Source organism: Notothenia coriiceps, unplaced genomic scaffold (assembly GCF_000735185.1).
Source record: "Notothenia coriiceps isolate Sejong01 unplaced genomic scaffold, NC01 NC01_scaffold00037246, whole genome shotgun sequence".
NCBI lineage: Eukaryota > Metazoa > Chordata > Actinopteri > Perciformes > Nototheniidae > Notothenia > Notothenia coriiceps.
Window position 1 is genome coordinate 24,187,380 of NW_011369947.1, and position 20,045 is coordinate 24,207,424.

General features: G+C 40.0%; 2 protein-coding genes across 3 annotated transcripts; both read right to left on the reverse strand.

The window, feature by feature from the left end:
- Positions 1-6,442: 6,442 nt before the first annotated feature.
- On the reverse strand, positions 6,443-9,281 carry pou4f1 (POU class 4 homeobox 1). The gene is made up of 2 exons (XM_010795286.1): positions 9,065-9,281; positions 6,443-8,653 (listed from the first exon to the last, which is right to left on the reverse strand). Exons 1-2 carry the CDS (start codon positions 9,185-9,187, stop codon positions 7,670-7,672), a joined length of 1,107 nt encoding a protein of 368 aa, XP_010793588.1. The 5' UTR covers positions 9,188-9,281; the 3' UTR covers positions 6,443-7,669.
- A 1,170-nt stretch (positions 9,282-10,451) lies between these two features.
- Positions 10,452-15,268, reverse strand: obi1 (ORC ubiquitin ligase 1). Of its 2 annotated transcripts, XM_010795287.1 has the most exons (6): positions 15,103-15,268; positions 14,715-14,850; positions 13,442-13,533; positions 13,003-13,224; positions 12,644-12,732; positions 10,452-12,300 (listed from the first exon to the last, which is right to left on the reverse strand). In XM_010795287.1, exons 1-6 carry the CDS (start codon positions 15,172-15,174, stop codon positions 10,959-10,961), a joined length of 1,953 nt encoding a protein of 650 aa, XP_010793589.1. In that variant the 5' UTR covers positions 15,175-15,268; the 3' UTR covers positions 10,452-10,958. The 2 variants fall into 2 exon arrangements, with proteins under 2 accessions (XP_010793589.1, XP_010793590.1); XM_010795288.1 differs by lacking the exon at positions 15,103-15,268 and having other exon boundaries at positions 14,659-14,743.
- Positions 15,269-20,045: the final 4,777 nt, after the last annotated feature.

Consider the following 20,045-nt stretch of genomic DNA (forward strand, 5'->3'; position numbering starts at 1 on the left):
TTTGTCACACATTATCAGCTAAGGTTTCTTTGGGAGATGATGATTAGCACATTATGTTTCGAAGTTAATGTGCATCATTGGATGTTTGTGTTTTGAAATGCAGGGGGGGAGGAAGACAATTGAGATTTTTCTTTCCCCTCTGTCGTGGGAGCAAGAAATCAAACTGGCATCAATCATCCAATTAGACTTCTGTTGTCTTGCTAAATGAGCTGTGGGACTTTGAAGTTGCACAGTAGAGTTAGCATCATTAGAGGGAAGGGGGAAGATGAGATACAGTGAAGACTCATATCAGGGTTCATTTATTATCCTTCCACAACTCAGGGATGCACAACTAAATGCTATACTGCTATTTCACTTCCATTTCCTCTGACATTCAAGGGTGTGTGAGTATTTGTGTTTTGAACTGCATGAACATTTGTCTGCCCAACATGCTTCTCAACCCGAGTTCAGCAAGTGAGTTAAACCAACCTTCCTGGGCACTCTTCCCTCTCCACTCCAACCACTCATGAAATATTTAACGTGCCTCAAAGTAACCTCTCTCTCTCTCTCGCTCTCTGTCTTGGTAAGTAGTTCTTTTTTTCTGATGACCACAGGATGGCAATGTCCGATTAAGCCTCACTAAAGTTTTTAGGTTGCGAGTGATATCCATCCTCTCAGGCTAGGCGTATGCGCATATTTAGGGATCGTCCGGTCCTCGCATTTCTATTATTTCGTGAGTGATTTCAGTCGTATTTCCTCGTGTTCAGGCTGGGTGTGTACAGTCTGGATACAATTGTGACACCCGGCCGATCGGCAGCTGCCGGCTGTTTAATCAACACTGATGAATATTTGATGGCGTGGCGGCGGGCAAACGGTGGCCGACACTCTGCTCATTATCGAAGTCCATGTGTACAGAGGAAGATATTCAATATCTACCGATGGGGAAATGGCTTCTCTGAGCCATATGAAATGCCCCCACATGTGCTCAACGGAAGAAAAAAAACTAGATCTTATATCATGGCGCTAGAAAAATTTTCCTCTATGGAGAAGCGGAGGGACAAAATGATTGACTTCAGTAAAATAACAGGAAATAGCCCCACTGTGATTTACAAGAAGTTGCAAATTCTAAGGTTGAAGAGCTGGAACATTAAGCTTTAAATGTGTATAAAGTGTTTACTAAGAAGGTAGTCAACTAATATTTTATCAGTACTGGACTTTTTTCAACACTGTTTCTTTCTGAAATAGACACTGGAGTAAAGAAGTGAATCCTAACTGACTCTATGAAACCGTTTTGTTAATAAATTATGACTTTAAGAAACGGAAGACCTTTAATATTCAGATTGGATTATTGAAGACAGTTATACTCTCTGCAGCTTAACAAAAAAAACCTAATATTTCCCATTCCAACAGGTTTTATCCTGAGGGAAAGAAACCGTTCAGGTTTGCAGCTGGACTTACAGTGAGTGTGATGTTCAGCACCAGGGCCAGCGACATGGGAAAACAGCAGTCCTGAAGAATCCTCTGCTGAAAGAAAAGAAAGATCTGAATGGTTTGCAAAATGTAAATATTCAAGCACTGGGAACCTATACTGAACTTCTTTAGCTTTACATGAAAGGAGTAGAGTTCAGCCTGTCTTCACCAACTGAGGCTCATTAATGTTGAAACGATGTATTACTTAAATGAAAAGCATATCATGATAGCTCAGAACCCAGCTCCCCCTTTGTGCGGTTTCTTTTTAATTGTATCCAGAGCATAGAATAAAAACGAAAAAACGCGATGTTTCTTCTTTAATAAAAAAAACTGCTGTGTGAGCAAGCCAACTCTTACAACTTGAAGCTTTTGTTTGTTATATAAAGTAATAGTGAAATAAAGGGATTATAAAATGACATGACAAATCTATATTGTCAAAGCATTACATTGTTCTAGATGATGTGCAAATGCAGGGACTTAAATGTTTGTTGACGGACCACAGACAAATTTGATCAACAACTGAGATCTAGTCGCGAATTTACACTCGCTCCTTATATGGTGTAGCCTTTTGTTTCCGGTCGCGCGCCTTCTGTGTGCAGCACATGCGGGTAATGACGACAGGGAATGAGTTCAATAGAAGGGTTCAAAGAGCACTTTGCCCGGGGATATGACGGCTTTAAGAGGCAGGACTTGGGATATAAATGACATTTAGCTAGTATGGCAGGTTTTGCATAAAGTGACATTTAGGTGCGATGTGTTTTTTCTGAAAGAGGTGAAACAACCCTCGACGAACCAATGCAGACAGTGACGAGTGTTGTGATGTTTTAGTGCTGCACTTTATTAATATGGATGTTAAACGTTTGGGCCACACAAAAAGCAGGTTAAAACATTTCCACTTTGTTTTGAGGATCTCCCTCAGTTTCCACACTTACTGCAAGGGTAAATTACGATTATAATAATAAATCTACTCCTGAAGACCATTTGATGACTGAGGAATTAATAATGTTAAATGTAGAAGCTGTAGCTTATATATTTTGAGTAACGCTTGTTTTATATTTGTGTGCATAAGATACATGCATATGTTGCTTCAGGTAAATGCCAAAGGGTTGAGGCATCATATCAAACAGATGCCAATCACAGACAAGATGTTGCTACTGTGAAACTCAACAGCAGATAATGTACCTTAGAATTTCTCAGTTGTTATGCTACGTTTAATCTGGTGAATTAACTTTTCCAAGCTCTGGGTGGCACATGCATGGTGATCAATGGCACATAAAGAACAGCTGGAGTGAGAGAAATGTTAAGTCATGCATGGTGGTAAAAAATAAAGGCTGCACAGTGGTGTGTTTCTATTAGTTTTGTTTTCATTTTTTTTCAGAAAGTTTGATTTGATTTTGCAAAATGTAGTGTGCACAGTTACAGCTAGTCACAAGGCTTTTGTTATGAACGTTTGTAGTGTACACAAAGCCTGGCATATGCAGACTTCAGCTGTTTTAATGATATTGTATTATTATTAAAATGCTCACCAAAAATCCCCACTTCCTCCATGTGTGTGTTGAACAGTTATCTGGAACATGATGACTTGTATGGTGTGCATGAGCTTAATTTATTTAAGGAACTTTATTTTAAAACTGCAACCAAAGAAAATTAGATTAAATAATGGCCCAAATATGAACATTGCCTTCACTATGTGAAATAATTAGATATTTTTTCTTTAGATTCACGTTTTTTTTAAATTATTTTATTGTTTCACCTTCCATTACATTTTCTTATACTCGAATGTCTTCAGCTCTATTTTTGTGTTAACAAATGCTAAATAAAAAAAGATGTGTGCTTTCATATCTGAGATGTGTGTGTATGTGTTGGGGGGGGTCGGTGTGTATGTGTGCTCCATACAAATATGAATCTAAATTGTGCTTTTGGATATGCAGGCTGCCTCCATATATCTGTGAAGCATACATATCCATTTTATCTTTCACTAGCTACATGACAAGAGGTCAGCCCCTCAAGATCAAATATTTTTCTTACTAAATGACGGATTTATTAGACAAATAACTTTCCGTCTGCCTCTGAAGCCTCTGTGATTGAAATATACCCCTGTGTCAACAGCTCCGCCTCTCAAACCGGGTCCCGGGCGATGGAGGGCTGCCACCGCGGATTACTGAGCAAATATAAGTGGGAAATGAGTGCAGATCTGGGGGATCTACACATCCTAGCGACGGTCTGACATTTCCGTCCAAAGGCCAACCTTCCAGCGCATTGTTGGATCAACGAAGCACCTCTGAGGGAGCTCTTATTTTTGTTTTAAGATACTGCAAAAGTAGAACAAATGTCAAAACAAGGACAAGAACCGACGCACTAATGTGCACCCTCCATTTCTCTTTTTATTCAACCTTAGTGTTGTATTTATAATGATCTAATCCATCTTAACCTGGGTTTCTAACAGCTGCGATTAGGGTAGGCCCACTCCCCTCCGCTCAGAGCTATAGTAAAAAGTAGTGCACTCGTAAATCTAGGCGCCTGCATAACCATAACGTGTGGTGAAATCATTATTTGGCGACGTGGTGTCAGAGACTCTCTCATCTCGTCTGTCAGGAATCCAATTTCCTTTTATTTACATCCACGGTATAGATTAATTACTCCCCCAACTAGTAGCCTGGAGGAATTAAGTTATGAGATCCTTTGGTTCCTTGATTAATCCATCGCGGCCTATGCAAGGATCGAAGGGAGGAAGCAGAGATGATTGATGCAAGATCTTAAACATTGTTAGATAATAGCCTAATAATAATATACATAATAGTTATACTGATTATGATGTAAATATTCTCATTTAAAGTAATTGTTATATAAAACGTATTTTGTTTTGTATGTGATCAATTTGGAATTTCAGGTCGTTCAGGGCTCAGATGGGGCACCACCGGATAGGACAAGGAGAGAGAGAGTGGGGGGGGTTACCTAAACGATGTAGACGTGAAACTGAGGAAAGGCCCTTACAGGCCCAGGCAATAACAATACATACGATCAGGCTGGGTCTCACTATTGATAGAGCTTTAAGGGTTATGATATCGGTGAAGTTCCTGATGAAATATCCCTCTGATTAATCGAGGACTCTGTCGTAACGGGCTGACATATGGTAGGCGAGGCAGCTGGGGACGGTACCTCCAGCATCCCCTACGGCCATTAACATATTAGAGGCTATTGTGCAGGCAGACAGTCCGACTTCATCCAGAGCCCTTGTGCAGAGAGACAGCACCCCAGAGCTGTTTGATATAGGCTTTCAATAATGCATTACTCTCCAACCCGCCAACGGAGCTGTTCCTGGTGCTGAAATTATTGCCATGTGGCGCGTGCGGTGCCGAGCGTGGAGTGTGTTCAGTGCCAGTGGTGTTGTGTTACTCTCGGTAGGTTGTGTTAGAAAGAGAAACTTGCAACTCATGAGATAACAAATAGATAGATGGATAGATACAAAGATAGATATAAAGATAGATAGATATAGACTACACACACATGCAGATACAAACACGCTCACACAACTGCTACATAAAGGAATAAACACACTATTCTCAGCTGCTCTCTTAGCTGTGCGTATTTGTAACAACAAGTTAAAATGTCAAAATGTATTTAGAATTAGCGATGTTAATAACCTAAGATTAAACTAAGTAAGCAGTTTACATATTTTCTCCAGGTCAGTCTGTTCTGCGATAAGATACAAATAAATAAGATAAGATGAAATATCCGTGCAAAATATTTGTGGGATACATTTAAAAAATGTTTCGTCATATTCCTCCCAATAATAATCTTAAAATTGAATTTAAAGGTTTGACATTATTTATTTTTATATTTTCTTATTATAACAATGAACTTAGGCTACCTTTATACAAATATTTTTGACAAATTGACATTGGGCTCTAAATATACAATCCGTTTACATTCATGTATATCTACAGTATGCTAAACACTGAAGAAAGAAATCAGGCTAAAATTATTTTACTCACGTTAAGGAATTTCTCACTCTTCAATCCGTGTAGCCAAAAGCTAAAGAGAAGCAATACACTTTCTCTGCTGCAAAACAGCGGCTTCCTTCGTCCGCCTGCCTCCCCTGAAAACCCCCGATAGCTGTCTGAAAATATTGCATTTTATATCAGCAATTCGCGATTAATATTACATTTCCTGCAACAAAAAAAATCCGTTTTATAAATGCAGCTGAAAGTCGAGCACCAAGATATCTGGAAAAATAGAGAGAATATAAATATGTGTAGCAGGCTAGAGGTCACGCAGTGATCGTTTTTATTTAGAAATAAATGCTCTTTTTTCTTTAATGTCATCTCTCTCTTGTACACGGCACCCCTTTTCCCTCTCTGTCGCTAAATTATTGCTGCTGAACTTCATTAAATGTTGATAGTCCCGTTTCGTCACAGCAAAAGGCGGTAACTTTATCCTGGTTAAGAATTCCATGCTTCATTTAAAAGCCTATTCTGCTGTAGTTGAGGCTAAAGTGCAAACATTCAAAAAGATGGGCAACTAAAAACTACAACTTAAAAATGCAATGATCTATTGTTATAATTATGAGATCAATAACATTATTCTGTTGTAAATTTTAAACTAACATTCATATTTGAAAATGGTATTATTATTATTATTATTCAGTTCGTGTTGTTATTAAAACATTACATATTATTTTCTTTGTTTGCACAAAAATGTATTGTACAAATCCTTTCAGTTTAAAAATGTGACTGACCTGCAGTAATACTTCTTTTGACATTCCTAAATTTGAAATGGTTTGCCTCCCAAAATAAGCAAATTCAGTTACCAGAAATAAATCCAACAATGTCCAAGCATTATTTCGATTTGTGAACGCTTTATCTAGAATTTAAAAATGCAGGAGAAAAAAGCAAACTTGTAAAATCAAAACAAAACTAGAATCTAAAATAAAATAAACGTCTCAATTCGTATCGGTGGCCATAATAACAGGTTTAACCAAAGTCCACATTACAAAACCATAATAATTCTGTTCATTGTGGGCCCAATCACAACCAGAAAGGCATCGTATTCTTTCTTCAATTTATTAGAAGATTGCTGGAACACACCTCCCTGTTGAATTTGGCTTACAGGATGAACAGTACCAATGAAAGTAAGAGAACAACAGAGGAGAGTGGAGAAGTTGAGACAGTTGGACTTTCTCCATGATGCACATGTCGCCGCAGTTTTGTAAACATACTTGTGCACAAAGTAAAATAATACTTACACAACGTTTCCTTAACAATTAACACGACAAACAACGTGGTGATCTTAATGTGAAAACAGGCATTTAACAGTGACTCCATCCACAAAAGAGGGTTTAATCAGCAGACAGCTCTACTGTATGCAGTGATTCTGTTTCCAATGCATAGTGTTTGCACTGCAAACTGAAACACATGGAGAAAAAAAGTTTAATTTTGTATTATCTCCTTGATAAAGCAGACAGGCTCTCGTGCTCTCTGGATTATTTTAAAACTCCTCATTGTGATGCCAGTGGTGTCAATAAACCCTATAATGTATTTCCACAGGAGCTGTAAGTGACAACGTGATGTCTGTATATACAAAACCATTTCCGATCTATAAACCTAAAGGGTCTTTTGTGCAAATTCAAAATAAATATATCTCTGGATGTGACAGCCTATAGAGGCTAAATTACTGCCCATGAATTAAGATTTCATGTAGGCCTAAACATTTGTTTCGTTCGCCTTAGAAAGTTTGCAACTAAATTTGAGTTTAAAGCAGCCTCCAAATGAGAATAAATGAACACATGAATAAATGAACAGATTCATGAATTATTCTATAACAACAACGACAAGAATCAAACCAAAACACAGTTCAACAATCAATGAGGTAATTCGTAAATGGCTATACTTCAAATAATAGGCCTATACGGAGAAAATAACTCGCTATAGTATCAAGCAAATTACCTCTTTCCACATGTTTTAAAAGGCAATGTTGACGTCGCTAAACCTTCTCCTCGAAACAACTGAGAGAAACTTGTGTAATCTGTTATTTGCATACTTCACATTCACCAATAACGTGAAAATAAAAAAGATATATGAAGCCTCGTAAAATGGGTATATAAAGCCCATTGTGCACCAACGTGTAAAATCGCTGGACACAAAAGACTGAAAATGGTGTCTTTAGTGTCCCTTGGTCCCCAAATTCAGTCACACAACTTTTTTTTCTTTTTCTTTGCCCATCAGTGAGAAGCGGAAAATTTCAACCTCTTCTGCTTCTGTCTTTGGTTACAAAACCACACTCGCACCACATTTTTTTTCAGGTCCAACTTTTCTGCTATAGCTGCTATTTTCTCGGACGACGGTCGAGGCTGTACGGCGAAGTAAGCCTCCAAAGACCTCTTTTCCGGGGCCGCTATCGAGGTCCTCTTGCGTTTCTTTTCCCCTCCGCTGAAAATGTCAGGTTTGTTCATTTTCTCCCTCTGGGCCCCCTCGGCCTCCTCGAGCCAGGCCTGGAGGATAGGTTTGAGAGCAATCATGTTGTTGTGGGACAGAGTTAACGACTCAAATCGACAAATTGTACTTTGGCTCAGTGATCCCACGCCGGGGATTTTGAGATTAGCCAGAGCGCCTCCCACGTCCGCCTGGGTCACCCCCAGTTTGATCCTGCGCTGCTTGAAGCGCTCCGCGAAAGCCTCCAGCTCCCTTGGGTCTGTGTCCGAGTCATTGATGCAGGGCAGTCCGGCGTTAGTGAGTCCTTGGCCGCCTTGAACCCCTCCGTGACAGCCCGGTAAGAGCCCGTGGTGGGTGAGAGGCGAGTTCATGCTCATAGCCTGGTGGGAGAGGTGGCTCAAGCCGTGCATGTGAGAGTGCGGATGGGCAGAGGAGGTGGAGATGAGTCCTCCGCCACCACCTCCGCCGCCTCCACCGCCACCTCCGCCGGAACCGTCGTGCGCCCCGGACATCAGGGAGAGGGACGGCGAGGAGATGTGGTCCATGATGTCCTGTTCCAAGTTCGGATGGTGGTGGTGATGATGGTGGTGGTGATGATGGGCCAGTGGCACCGTGGAATTAGAAGGGCATGGCACCGTTGCCATCGTGTGGTAGGTGGCGTCGGGCTTGAACGGGTGAGTCTTGCCCTGGGACACGGCGATATCCACGGCCGCCAAAGCCTCTGCCCGAGCCAGCAGGGTCTCATCCAGGCTTGCGAAGATGTTATTCTGCAGCTGCAAAGGAGGAAATTAGGATCAAAATGAGAATAAAGGGGTTTTAAATTGGTAGGGTAAAATAAAAAGACACGGAGAAAAAAAAGGGAACACGTCAGATAAAAGAAAAACATTTCAAAATGGATCTGTCAGCCGGGACTTTTTGCGACACATAACACAACAGGAGTATTCCCTTTCAAGCGGCAAGTCATACACATTAATACAAAAACAGTAAAGCCGACTTTGCGTGAGCATGCTTTCAAAAAGAAGACCCTTCGAGTGATAGCCGCGGACAACATGAAAAAAACAATAAGTGCGCGTCTTGGCAGAATGTGCCTTGGAGCGCCTCTTGTTATTACGCACAGACAGCAATCAGCGTTGCATGCACTTTAGTCAGGGACAAAAGTCGAAGTTATTTGGGATATTATTTACCTGTGGAGTGTGTAGACAGGCTCTCCTTATAGCTTCCGAGCTGGAATGCAAAGTGGTGTACTTGTGCTCGGGTAAAGAGGGATGCATGGCGAAGTGCGGCTGTTTGCTGTTCATGGACATCATCTTGGCGAGCTTCTCCAATTAAAGTGCAAGGGAAGAAGGGGGAAAAGCTGCTACAAGAGCAGGAAAATAGTCATAGATACACAGTGGTCCTTTGCCTATCCAGTAATGATGCAGTGTAGTTCGCTGTGTAGTGCGCCGAGTGCAGCCTTGAGCCCGGAGATCACAGAGATGCCTGCAGTCTCTCAGACGCACTTATCTGTCTACTGTTTCCCACTGCTGGGGATGAGAGAGGCTCTTACACCTGAGCGCCTCAGATCTCGTCAAGCCCGTGCTCGGCTGCTCTCGCGAGACATAAACTGGCAGAGCAGTGAACAGGCTGACAGATAAAAACTGCTCACAGGGCAGGCTGTAACATCTGGAGACTAGACGCGTGCGTTTTTAAAGGGCTCACTCCAATCCATCCAGACACCTTTTTATTTACTTAGAAGCCGGGAATCATTCGCATAACGCTGTGGATTTAAATTGCCATGCAATTTACATTGGTCTTTATCTCTCTGGGTTGGACATTTTTTTTTAAAACATGCAATAAAGTCTACATCAGTGCATATCGTGGAATAAATTTTTACTTTGTACTAATTTTATTTTCAGTTTTTTCACACCAATTCCTGATGTGTAAATGTGTATGAGACGCGCTTTGTCAGCAGGCTCTGTTCTCGGCCCACTGTCATCTTAACCCTTGGTAGTAATGAGACCACCGTCTTATCATTAAAGCCCATCATCGCCAGATGAGCACTAAACAAATTGATTTAATACACCAGTGTAACCTTGTACACAGTCTTTACCTTAATTAATTAATCCCAATGAATTAACACTTCATTTATTCAAACCACAACGGTTACCCAATTAAAATGTCATGCAGCGATTAGAGGTATGTGAAATATACATATCGTTAAATTTGCATAATAAATAAGTCGCTTTCTGCTAGAATGGAATGACTGTGCGTGTGAGGTCTCTAATGTGTGTCGTTATAGTCTACAACACACTTTAATCGGCATGGAAAGGCTATTCGTTTTTCACTTGTATTAGCAGATTCATAATTGTTACCATTCAATGTAATGCATATCATCAAAAAAAACTAACACCAAAGATACAATTATGAAAAAGTCCACTAAATATGAATCCCAAATGCCACCAGATATCACAATAATAAAACTTACCTCAAAATACAAGCCAATATAGCCCATGTAAATCATCAAGACTGAGTTGACCTGAATCATTTGATCAAGGCACTGCGGAAGAAAAAAAATGCACACAATGTTTCTCCTTGCATTACTTATTTATTTCCTCACACACTCTTACATTGCAATATTTATTTCAAAATATCAGTTTTTCATAATAGTCATGTTCATCAGTCTTCAGTATTACATGTAAACCATAATTACCATGAGTACCATGTTTACTAAATAGCTTAAACTGACAAACACCGGTAGGCTGAAAGTGTTTGAAAATTGTTTTGGCCCCAAAACGGGTGCACTACAGTATAACAAATAACAGCACAGAGGTGTTTGTCAGATTAACACACAGACAGATTCTCAGACTGTACAGGTTGACCTGTCACTGAGACCTAAAAAGTAGACTACAAGATAAACTATCTGACAAATCTGAATTATTTTGTTCTAAATCCTACAAATAGCAACAGACAAAATGACCAAATCTTACACCAGAGGATCATATTCAGGAATGTATTCTGCAGCACCACAGTGGAGTTATTTCTTCCAGCTGTGTGTGGATGTGAAGCCAAACACACACTCACAGGTTCTGGTTTTACCCTTTACATGAGCTTAGAAAGTTTTGTGGGACTGCTTGAGTTAAAGGGACTGTGAGACTTCCTCTTGGTTGGCTGGCTGATAAGTAGTGCATGTCTGTTTGTTGTGTTCACAGGCTTACTCATCGAGGAGGAGGAGGAGGAGGTGGGGTTAAGATGGTCATGGTCTTGGCTTGCTGAACTGAGAGAGCCAGAGGGACCGGCCTTATTGTCTTCCAGCGAATCAAACAGCAAATCAAAGGACAGCTCGTCAGTCTGGGAGGACCCTCCGTGCCCCGTACTGTCAGGGACGTTGGCATCGCTCTCCCTACAGGAATCCAGCGCAGCAAAGCTCTCCTCTGCGATGCCTTTTAGATCCTCTTTGTCATTCAAGGTCCCTCCCATGTTATGTGGTGGGGAGCTCTTCTGGTCACACTGTGTCGCAGGTTTTCCACCATGGCTTGAGGAGACATCAGAGCAGGGTTGTGGTTCTGGGACGAGGGTGTTGTCTAAGTCTCCGGGAGTGGAGGGAGCCAATGAGAGCTGTGATCCTCGGCTGCTGGAGCTCTCTCCATCCAACATCATGCAGTCCAACTCTGAGATTTTGTCCAGGTAAGCTGCATCCATGGAGGAGTCACTGAACGTCTCAAGACCCTTGGGCTCGTCCGTCACCAGAGTACTGGAAGTGGCTCCTAAAGCTGAGCTCTCTAAACTTGGAGATGACCCGTCTTCAGGTTTAGATCCCTGCCAGGCGCCCCAGAAGACAGACTTGGAGGGTTCGACGTCAGTACTTGTGGGTAATTCATCGAGGCTGCTGAATTGGTTCTCCATGGTGCTGCCACTCTTTCCAGGACTTGGCAGTTCTTCAAAATCCAGCCTCCTCAGATGAGATGCAGGTTTGAATGCCACTTTCTTTTCACGGACACCTGGGCTTCTCAGAGTCAGGGAACGGAAGGCCGAGGACGGAGTGGCGGGCAAAAGTTCAGAGGAGGTACTTTTCGAGTCCACGTCGTTTTTCTGGTCTCTTGTCAGACTCTTTTTAAGCTCTTTGTAATCGGCAGATGGCATGAACATTGAAGTGTGATTTCTAACAAATGTTCCACCTTCTGCCAATGGATTGCTGCAGATGGACTCTCTCTCATTGTCACTCAAGCTCCTCATCATCATGTTGATTTTGTGTTGCTGTATCAGCGGGTCCGCCTCAGCCGTACTGTTCCCTTCAAGACGTCTCTCCTCAGATATTTTGATCCGAGACTCCAGGTTTTTGATGTACCGGTCGCCGTGCTCCAGAGCCATCGTCAGGTGGTCCACATCCCGATCATTCTGCTGGATTGTAGCTTCCAGTGCTGCTACTGTACTACGACCAAACCTGGGGACAGATTACTTTGTGTCGTTCAATTGTTCAAGCATTATAATGACAGAAAAGCCAAAAAACATTTAGCTGGGCTTCGCAGAGCAATTGAAACTTAGCAACATAGTTCATTTGTAAAGAAAGGAAAACCAACATGTAAATAAAAATGGTCTTTGTCTTTTGGAACGTCATGGTGGAAAGTGCTCTGTGATTTATTTGTATTTGATAGAGGGACACAATCAAAATCCTACATGTATTACCGATTTAGCCTGGAGAAACTGAACTTAAATTGATTCAATTAACCATTATTATGAAAAGTGAAAAAGCATGCATGTATCATGAAAACCAAAAAGATGCTTACTTCTGAGGAGATCTGCTCACGACCTCTGCTTTCAATCTCATGTTCTCTTGTACAAGGTCGACGTTTTGAAACCGCAACGCCCTATTTGCCTGAGGATAGTAAAGTAACACATTTGCACTATGTTAAGAAGGATTCCACAAGAAACAATGATTTGTACTTAATACAGTATCATGAAGTAGGCTCATATTTTTCCGTTTTTATATTAAAATATGTTAATGTCTATAATATTAATAATGTGTCTATATTTTGTGCATATAACATGATGTAGCAGAATGACAACCACATGTTAGAGTGTTCATCTATCAGGATTAATATATATGGGTATCAATAGAACATATCGATTATTATAGTTCACATACCTCCTTTAGCTTATCCATGTCCTGCTTTACTTCATCACAAACATTGGTGGCAGCTTGCAGCTTGTTGGTCCATTCTTCCAGGACATAGGGCTCAACTTTTTTGTCATCCATTTGCACCGTTTTAATGCTGCAAGGATCCAAAGCGGTCTTCAGTTGTGACTCCAGACTTTGATTTTTTGTCTTCAACTCCTTGTTTTCTATGTAGAGCCCTTCCATTTCCTCCTGATAGAAAATAGAATTGTGTCACAAAAACAGTTCAAAAATAATCACTGTGGTTCTTTTGTTGTAACTTGAAACAATATTTTATAGAAACTGCTAATTTGTATCAAATAATTAGTAAATGAGCAAATACGCATCAGTGGATGCGGTGGTGATAAACCCCTTGATAAATCTGTTAAAGGGCATTGATGTGAAAATACACAGCATTATAACCACATACCTCATACTCCCGCAAAAGCAGTTCTCCTCTGGTTTTTCTCAGACATTTTCTCATGGAAGGATTGTCATTGTGTTCACTCTCATTAGTGCCTCCTATGACAGAATCACAGGAGTACAGACAAAAAGCATATTAAAGACATGTTACCAATTCTGTCAGCTTTGATGAAAGTGCAATATGTATCAGTTGTATTGGTATAGAGCTGCCTCCATTACTGTTGCCTTCCCTTAACTCACATTATTTAGCATTTTGGGAAGTATGATTGTTGGCCGTCTAACTCTGAGTTTGATGACAATATTAATATCAACTGAGCTTCTGTTCAGCTCAGACATTGGCCAGGACAGGATTAGCCTACCTTAGCACAAAAACTAGAAGCAGATAAAAACAGCTAAAAATGTGCGATTCAGTAGCTCCATTTTGAATCGTGTTGGCCAGCAAGTTACGAATGCATACAAGAGTCACTTGTGTTTTAAAAAACAATTACAATAAAATCAATGCATGCAAGAACATGCAAGTCAACTTAATGTAGCTAAGCAACAAAGAAATATAGTCAGTTGAGTGAAATTCCACATTGTCTGTCACATTTTCAAACTGTTGCTATTGACTTGGTACCCCTATATCCGTTCTCTTTAATCAATAAATCAATCAATGTTTATTTATATAGCCCAATAACACAAATGTTACATTTGTCTCAGTGGACTTCACAGTTTGTACAGAATATCAATACGACAATATACCCTCTGTCCTTGGACCCTCACATCTTAAAAAGGAAAATCTTCCAAAGAAAACCCACAGTTTAAAGTGGAAAATGGGAGAAACCTCAGGGAGAGTAACAGAGGGACGTGAAATAGATGCCGTGTGTAAATTGAAAAGATAAAACATTTACAACATAGGTAGTCCAAATGCTTGGAAATGCATGTTGACATCCCTATTTCCAAACAAAAATTTGGAAAATGGTATGTGGTTCATAGACTAAATTAATCTGAAGTTTGCTACACTGCAGTGATACTGTCCACAGTTTTCCTATGAAATTATGTTGTCAAATGGGTAAATAACAACAAGATAATTTCACTAATAATCCAATAACAGAGTATGTGTTGAAGTATTGACTGGGCTATTGATAACTCAAACATTAACAACGACCTGAACTTCCATGCACCTTTACAACATGTATTGTGATGTCACGGTGACTCAGCTGTGAAATGCTACAGGCACATTACCTCTCATATCCTGCTTGTAGTCCTAGCTTTTGTCCTGTTTGTATGGAGCTACTCACCGATGATTTCTCTGCATGGGTTCTCAGCTGTGATGGGGACTCTGCAGCTGGGACACTGGCTAGCTTTCTTTAACCACATTTCCATGCAGGAGGAACAGAACACGTGGTGGTTGGCACAAATGACCGGCTGCTTGACCTGAAACACGAGCAGAATACGAGCCAAGTTTGGCAATAAGGGTACATGGTCCAACGCTAGGAAACAGTTCGAGCTAATCCTGTAAACATTGGCTTTTGTTAGCTGCACGAAGGTCTAGCGTTAGTTACGTTAAACCTCTGACTTAACGTAACCACGATACGGTTACTAAAGCTGAAGTGAATTCCGTGTAAACACAACATCTTTGTTTACGGCTAACGGACGTAAACCGTCTGAAAGCGGGACGGTACTTACCTTTCCAAGGCATATCTGGCAGGAAATCGGCAGAGTCAGGGAAAGGATCGATGTCTGAAAGTTAACAGCCATGATTTCAAAAAGAATACCCCCTGCACAACAAACTCCCCCCCGGAAAATACAAGTGTCCGCCGGGTCCCACCAGTACTCGCTTCACAGCGCGCGAGTCGTAGAACTACGGAAAGCCAAAAGGGCTAAAAGGCGGCAAATTTAGCAAAGGTTTAAACCTATAACTAATAGTTAGCATAATTAATGCTAATTATACAATACCAATACACATGTGTTTGCCAAGTCAAACTGCTTAGCTCATCGGGAAAACGTTCGAAGAAGCAGTAAGATATCCTTCCAACACGTGTGCAGTCAAAATACGGTCATGCTCCATAATGCTAGCCTTTAAGCTGTTATGGCATAAATAATGTTTTAGCATAAAAAAGCCTGTTTTAACCGTTTTAACATTAACAGAAGGCAACAGCATTTGGAACCGTGTGTAACTGCTGCATTTAAGTCCAATTTTTATTTTAGTTGTGTTTTGGTACCCCTCTATTTCTTACCTGTCTTTATCTTGTAAAATAGTTGGTAACTTTGTTTTGCTGATTAGCAATAGATAATTAATCTGCTTTCCCAAGGTATTTTAATTGTTGTTGTGTTAATTGATGCAATGTTTACAGGAAATATTCTTCTAAAAATGAATCCAAATCACACATTTTACACAAATCTCTTGCACTTACTGGGTTCATTTACTAATTGGGTTAAATGTACAGTTGATTAGTTGTTTTGTACTTCCACCATGCACTGAACATAATAGGAAATATCCGTATAAAAATGTGTCACTGTCGAGGATCATGGAGAAAAGGAGTTCTTCTCCCACAAAAGGTTGGCTAATTAACTGACTCCCATTAACTGCTACTTGGCCTTTATGTAGTAATTGAAAGTAAGTCTAGTCTTAATTTAAAAGTGATGGTTGAAGAAAAAATCTGTTGGTTATTATAAAGGTTGTGCACATACAGCTATGGATAAAAGTAAGAGACCACTCCAAATGTTTCTTAAATCTCAATCTCTACATGTATGGCATCCATTACATTCCAGTGTTTGGTGAATTCCAACAAAGAGAAATGCTGTCAGTGTAGAATTTTTATTTTATTTTACCCAAACACATACTATAAATAGTAAAACCAGAGAAACTTGTAATTTTGCAGTGGTCTCTTAATTCTTTTCGGAGTTGTATTTTTGGTCTCAGAAGTAGTGAAAACAATAAGAAAACTGTGAACTAACTTTAGGAATGTTTATGATTTACATGATAGTAACTGTTATTTAACTGGTTAATCCAAGAGTTTCAATGTATTACTGATGCATGTATATGACCTAGATGAGAAAACAAGGCCATGTTATTCTAAAGGCCTGCTCCCGTCTCTGATTCCCAACAAAATTAGAAATAGTGCCAACACTTTCAAATAGGTAATATCGACAATAATATACTTCAGACCATATAAAAGATGCATCCATTTGATGTAAACTTAACTAATCCCAAGCATAGCTAAGATGCACAATAAAAAATATAAAGCAGATGTTATGTTACTGAAAAAAGGTATGAGCAAAAGTTGTACATCGTATTTCATGGAGCCAAAGCAAAAGTCCCTTTTTAAAGCGTGATGGAAAAGACAGCTGTGTTTCCCATAAAAGTGTATACAGCAACGAGTCATTCAGAGCGATGCTTAGATTGGAGTGGGATTTGCATTTCATGGATTTGACTGGAAAGTAAATATTAAAAGTGAAACTGGGAAGACTTTCCAAAGGTTGAATGTGGTTAAAAATAAATGGAAATTATACTTGCAGATATTGGCTACTGCTGTATACAGATGCCTTGTATTTGGGATAGAATTAGCTTGTAAACAAAAATAATGTTTTTCAAGTAAACTCATTCGTACTATTTACACAGTAAAGTTCTGGCAAAACTTTAAGCACACAGACTTAGAAAACCAGGTTGCTATACTGTAGGTCATAATGCTTCCAATAAAACCTACCAGTGTTATTTAACTTTCTGATATTTATTGATTTTATTATTATTTTTTATTATTGATAAAGCATAGCCAATCCTTAGGACCATACTTTATATTTTATTGCAATATCAAATAAAAAAACATCTACATCACAACATGGAAAAACTGCAAAATGTCAATTCCTCTCTGTTAAGCAAATGCATCCATTTGAAACCTGCCCATAATGAAGATTGCACTGTAATATTTAGCAAGCTTTCAACTCAGGTAAACGATCTAATTTATAAATAATGATACAGAGTGAGCTAATATTAGCATAATTTCTACTACAAATATTTCAAATTACATCTCCACCACAGTTTAGCCCTTGTGAGCCATTACTCATATCTAAAGCAACATGTCCTATGCTTCATTGTATCTCCGACCAGGACATCTTCTCAGGATCTAATACGATTACAATTGACTGGCTTGTGAAAAAGCTTGTACACTGATGCCAATTTAAAACATGGCCGGCACTTGTTTTGTTGTTTTCAACATAATATTATATGCATTATCGGGCAGCACTCATTCATTCTTCTGTGCAACTTCTGTTTTATGAGAATTACAGAATTACATGATTAAAATGGTTTAGTTTAGTAAGTTGAGCATGAGGTATTAATTTGCCAAACACTTTGTTGTAACTTCGCTGTATAATGAGAGTTTATTATACAGACCTTTTGAAACAGCAGTTATACATCGAAATATCAAATGTTGATCGAACTAAAAAATCAACAAATGTGTGGATGTGTTTGCAGCACAAGCTCTTATTCGAACCCATATTTGTCTCAATATCACAAATGACTTCAAAGAGCTCCTGACATGCAAGATTTTGTTGTAGTGTGCTATAGTAAACCTGCAAATTGTATCCAAGTGGTTTGTGAATTTGTCATGGGAAACTCTAGAATAACCAATAACAGACTGAAATAAAAGAAAAACCCATTTTCGACATGTCCCATTGTCTCGCTAAGATTGCATTGCTTTGCAACAGGACGGCCATTAATTGGTGACAGTCAATTAATCACAGCTGCTACAGACGGCTGCATCTATTGATCTTGTTCGAGCACTTATTTTTCCTCCCTAAATGACACCGATTGCCAGATTTGACCAGTATGTGTAATGGACAGTGAAGAACCAATGACCCGAGTGTCAGTCTAACCAGTGGTCGGGGTCTGGTTCCCCTCCCCCTCCTCTGGCAAATAGCATCTTTACCATTTAGCATGGAAAGGTTTAGACTGCCCTAAGAGAACAGCAGCGAAACAGTGCGCTCTGGTGCTCAGATGACCTTTCTGTTTAAGGCTTAATCTCTGACAAATGCTCGCTTTAATTAGCCTGATACCCCCCGCCTGGACTGAAAAGCCCCCCCCCCTCTCTCTTTCTCCTTCTTTTCGCTGTCATCCCCAGTGTGCTTTCTTTAGAAGTTCTCAAACACTCATTAATGTGATATACAGGTAATAGGAATTAAATTACAGTCCGCCAGCCAGCGGTGGGACAAAATATGGGAAATCACTTTGAAGTATTGCTTTCAGCGTGCAAAATATAGCTTTTTTGTCCACCAACCAAAGGGCAAAATGCAAGCAACTACTCCATAGATTATCAAAGATTACCATGGTGAGTGATACCAATCTACTAGCAATTTATTGTTTTTGCCAGTTTATGTCTAGTAAACATTAACATCATGCTGTTAAGGGATAACACACAAATCGTTTCAAAATGTTCAATATATTTAAATATTAAAATGTTCTTAAGATGTTGCAATCATTTTGTAATTGAATATCTGTTTTGCCATGCTTATTGAAAATCTGATGTTGTGAGAGCCCTTATTTAAATATATGGGGGGGGGGAATGTGTCATCACATTTTAGTATCATGCCTCAACATTTTACTTATTTTTGGAATTGGTTCATAAGGTTAACAACGGTGTAGTTTAGAGCAAGTGATATATATAAACGCACTGTGTATGATATTCAAACATTATCACTTATTTTCTTTTTGAAATACATAGATAATGATGATCCAATAGTGTATTTGAGACAAAAGAGAACAACACACAGACAAAGAGGTAATGTTGTGGAGAGTGTGTAAGAGCAAAGGATTAGGTAGTGCACATTACGAGGGTAAAGATAACATGCAGTGTCGACCTGAGGGCCTCCTCTATTGATCAGCCACTATCAGAGAGTGTGCCTGCATGTGTGTTTGAGAGCCACAGAATGGAAATGCTTCAAACAGGTGCATGAACTGGAAATACCCTTAAGTGATTTGGATTTTATCATAAGGATTTTAATAGAGATATCATAATATGGAAATACATTTTTGACTGTGTAAACTGTGATTTCCGAAAGGTGCTGATAAGAGGAAAAAAGTCTTCTAAAGTTTGAATATCAAGAGGAACATTTGATAAATGTTTTTGATCACTTTCCAATCATGCTGAAATGAAATCCTCCCATAGCCTCAGCTTCAGAGAGACTGCAGCACATCATGCATCCCTCCCACTGCAGCAGCAAACACAAGTCAAATAGATGCATGGCCACAAATCCTTGTTTTATTGGAAAGGGGCCTAATTATTAGGATGTAAGTCAGGATGTGACTGGAGGGCCGTCTCCTTGATGCGGGCCTGGTTTATATTTATCCCCTCCTCTGCAGCTCCAGCAGCAGCAGCAGTGCCACCATCACTACCAGCAGTGTGTGGCGCTTTTATTACATCGCCCACAGGCAGGTTCAGCCCTGTCACACACAAACACTCTCACTCTCACACACACACACACACACACACACACACACACACACACACACACACACACACACACACACACACACACAGCCTGCAGGACCGGCAGCCAGTTGAGTCCCCTCCACAGCAGAGTTACCCCACATCCCCATGCAACCCCACATGGGCCCTTGGGACGGTGGAGGG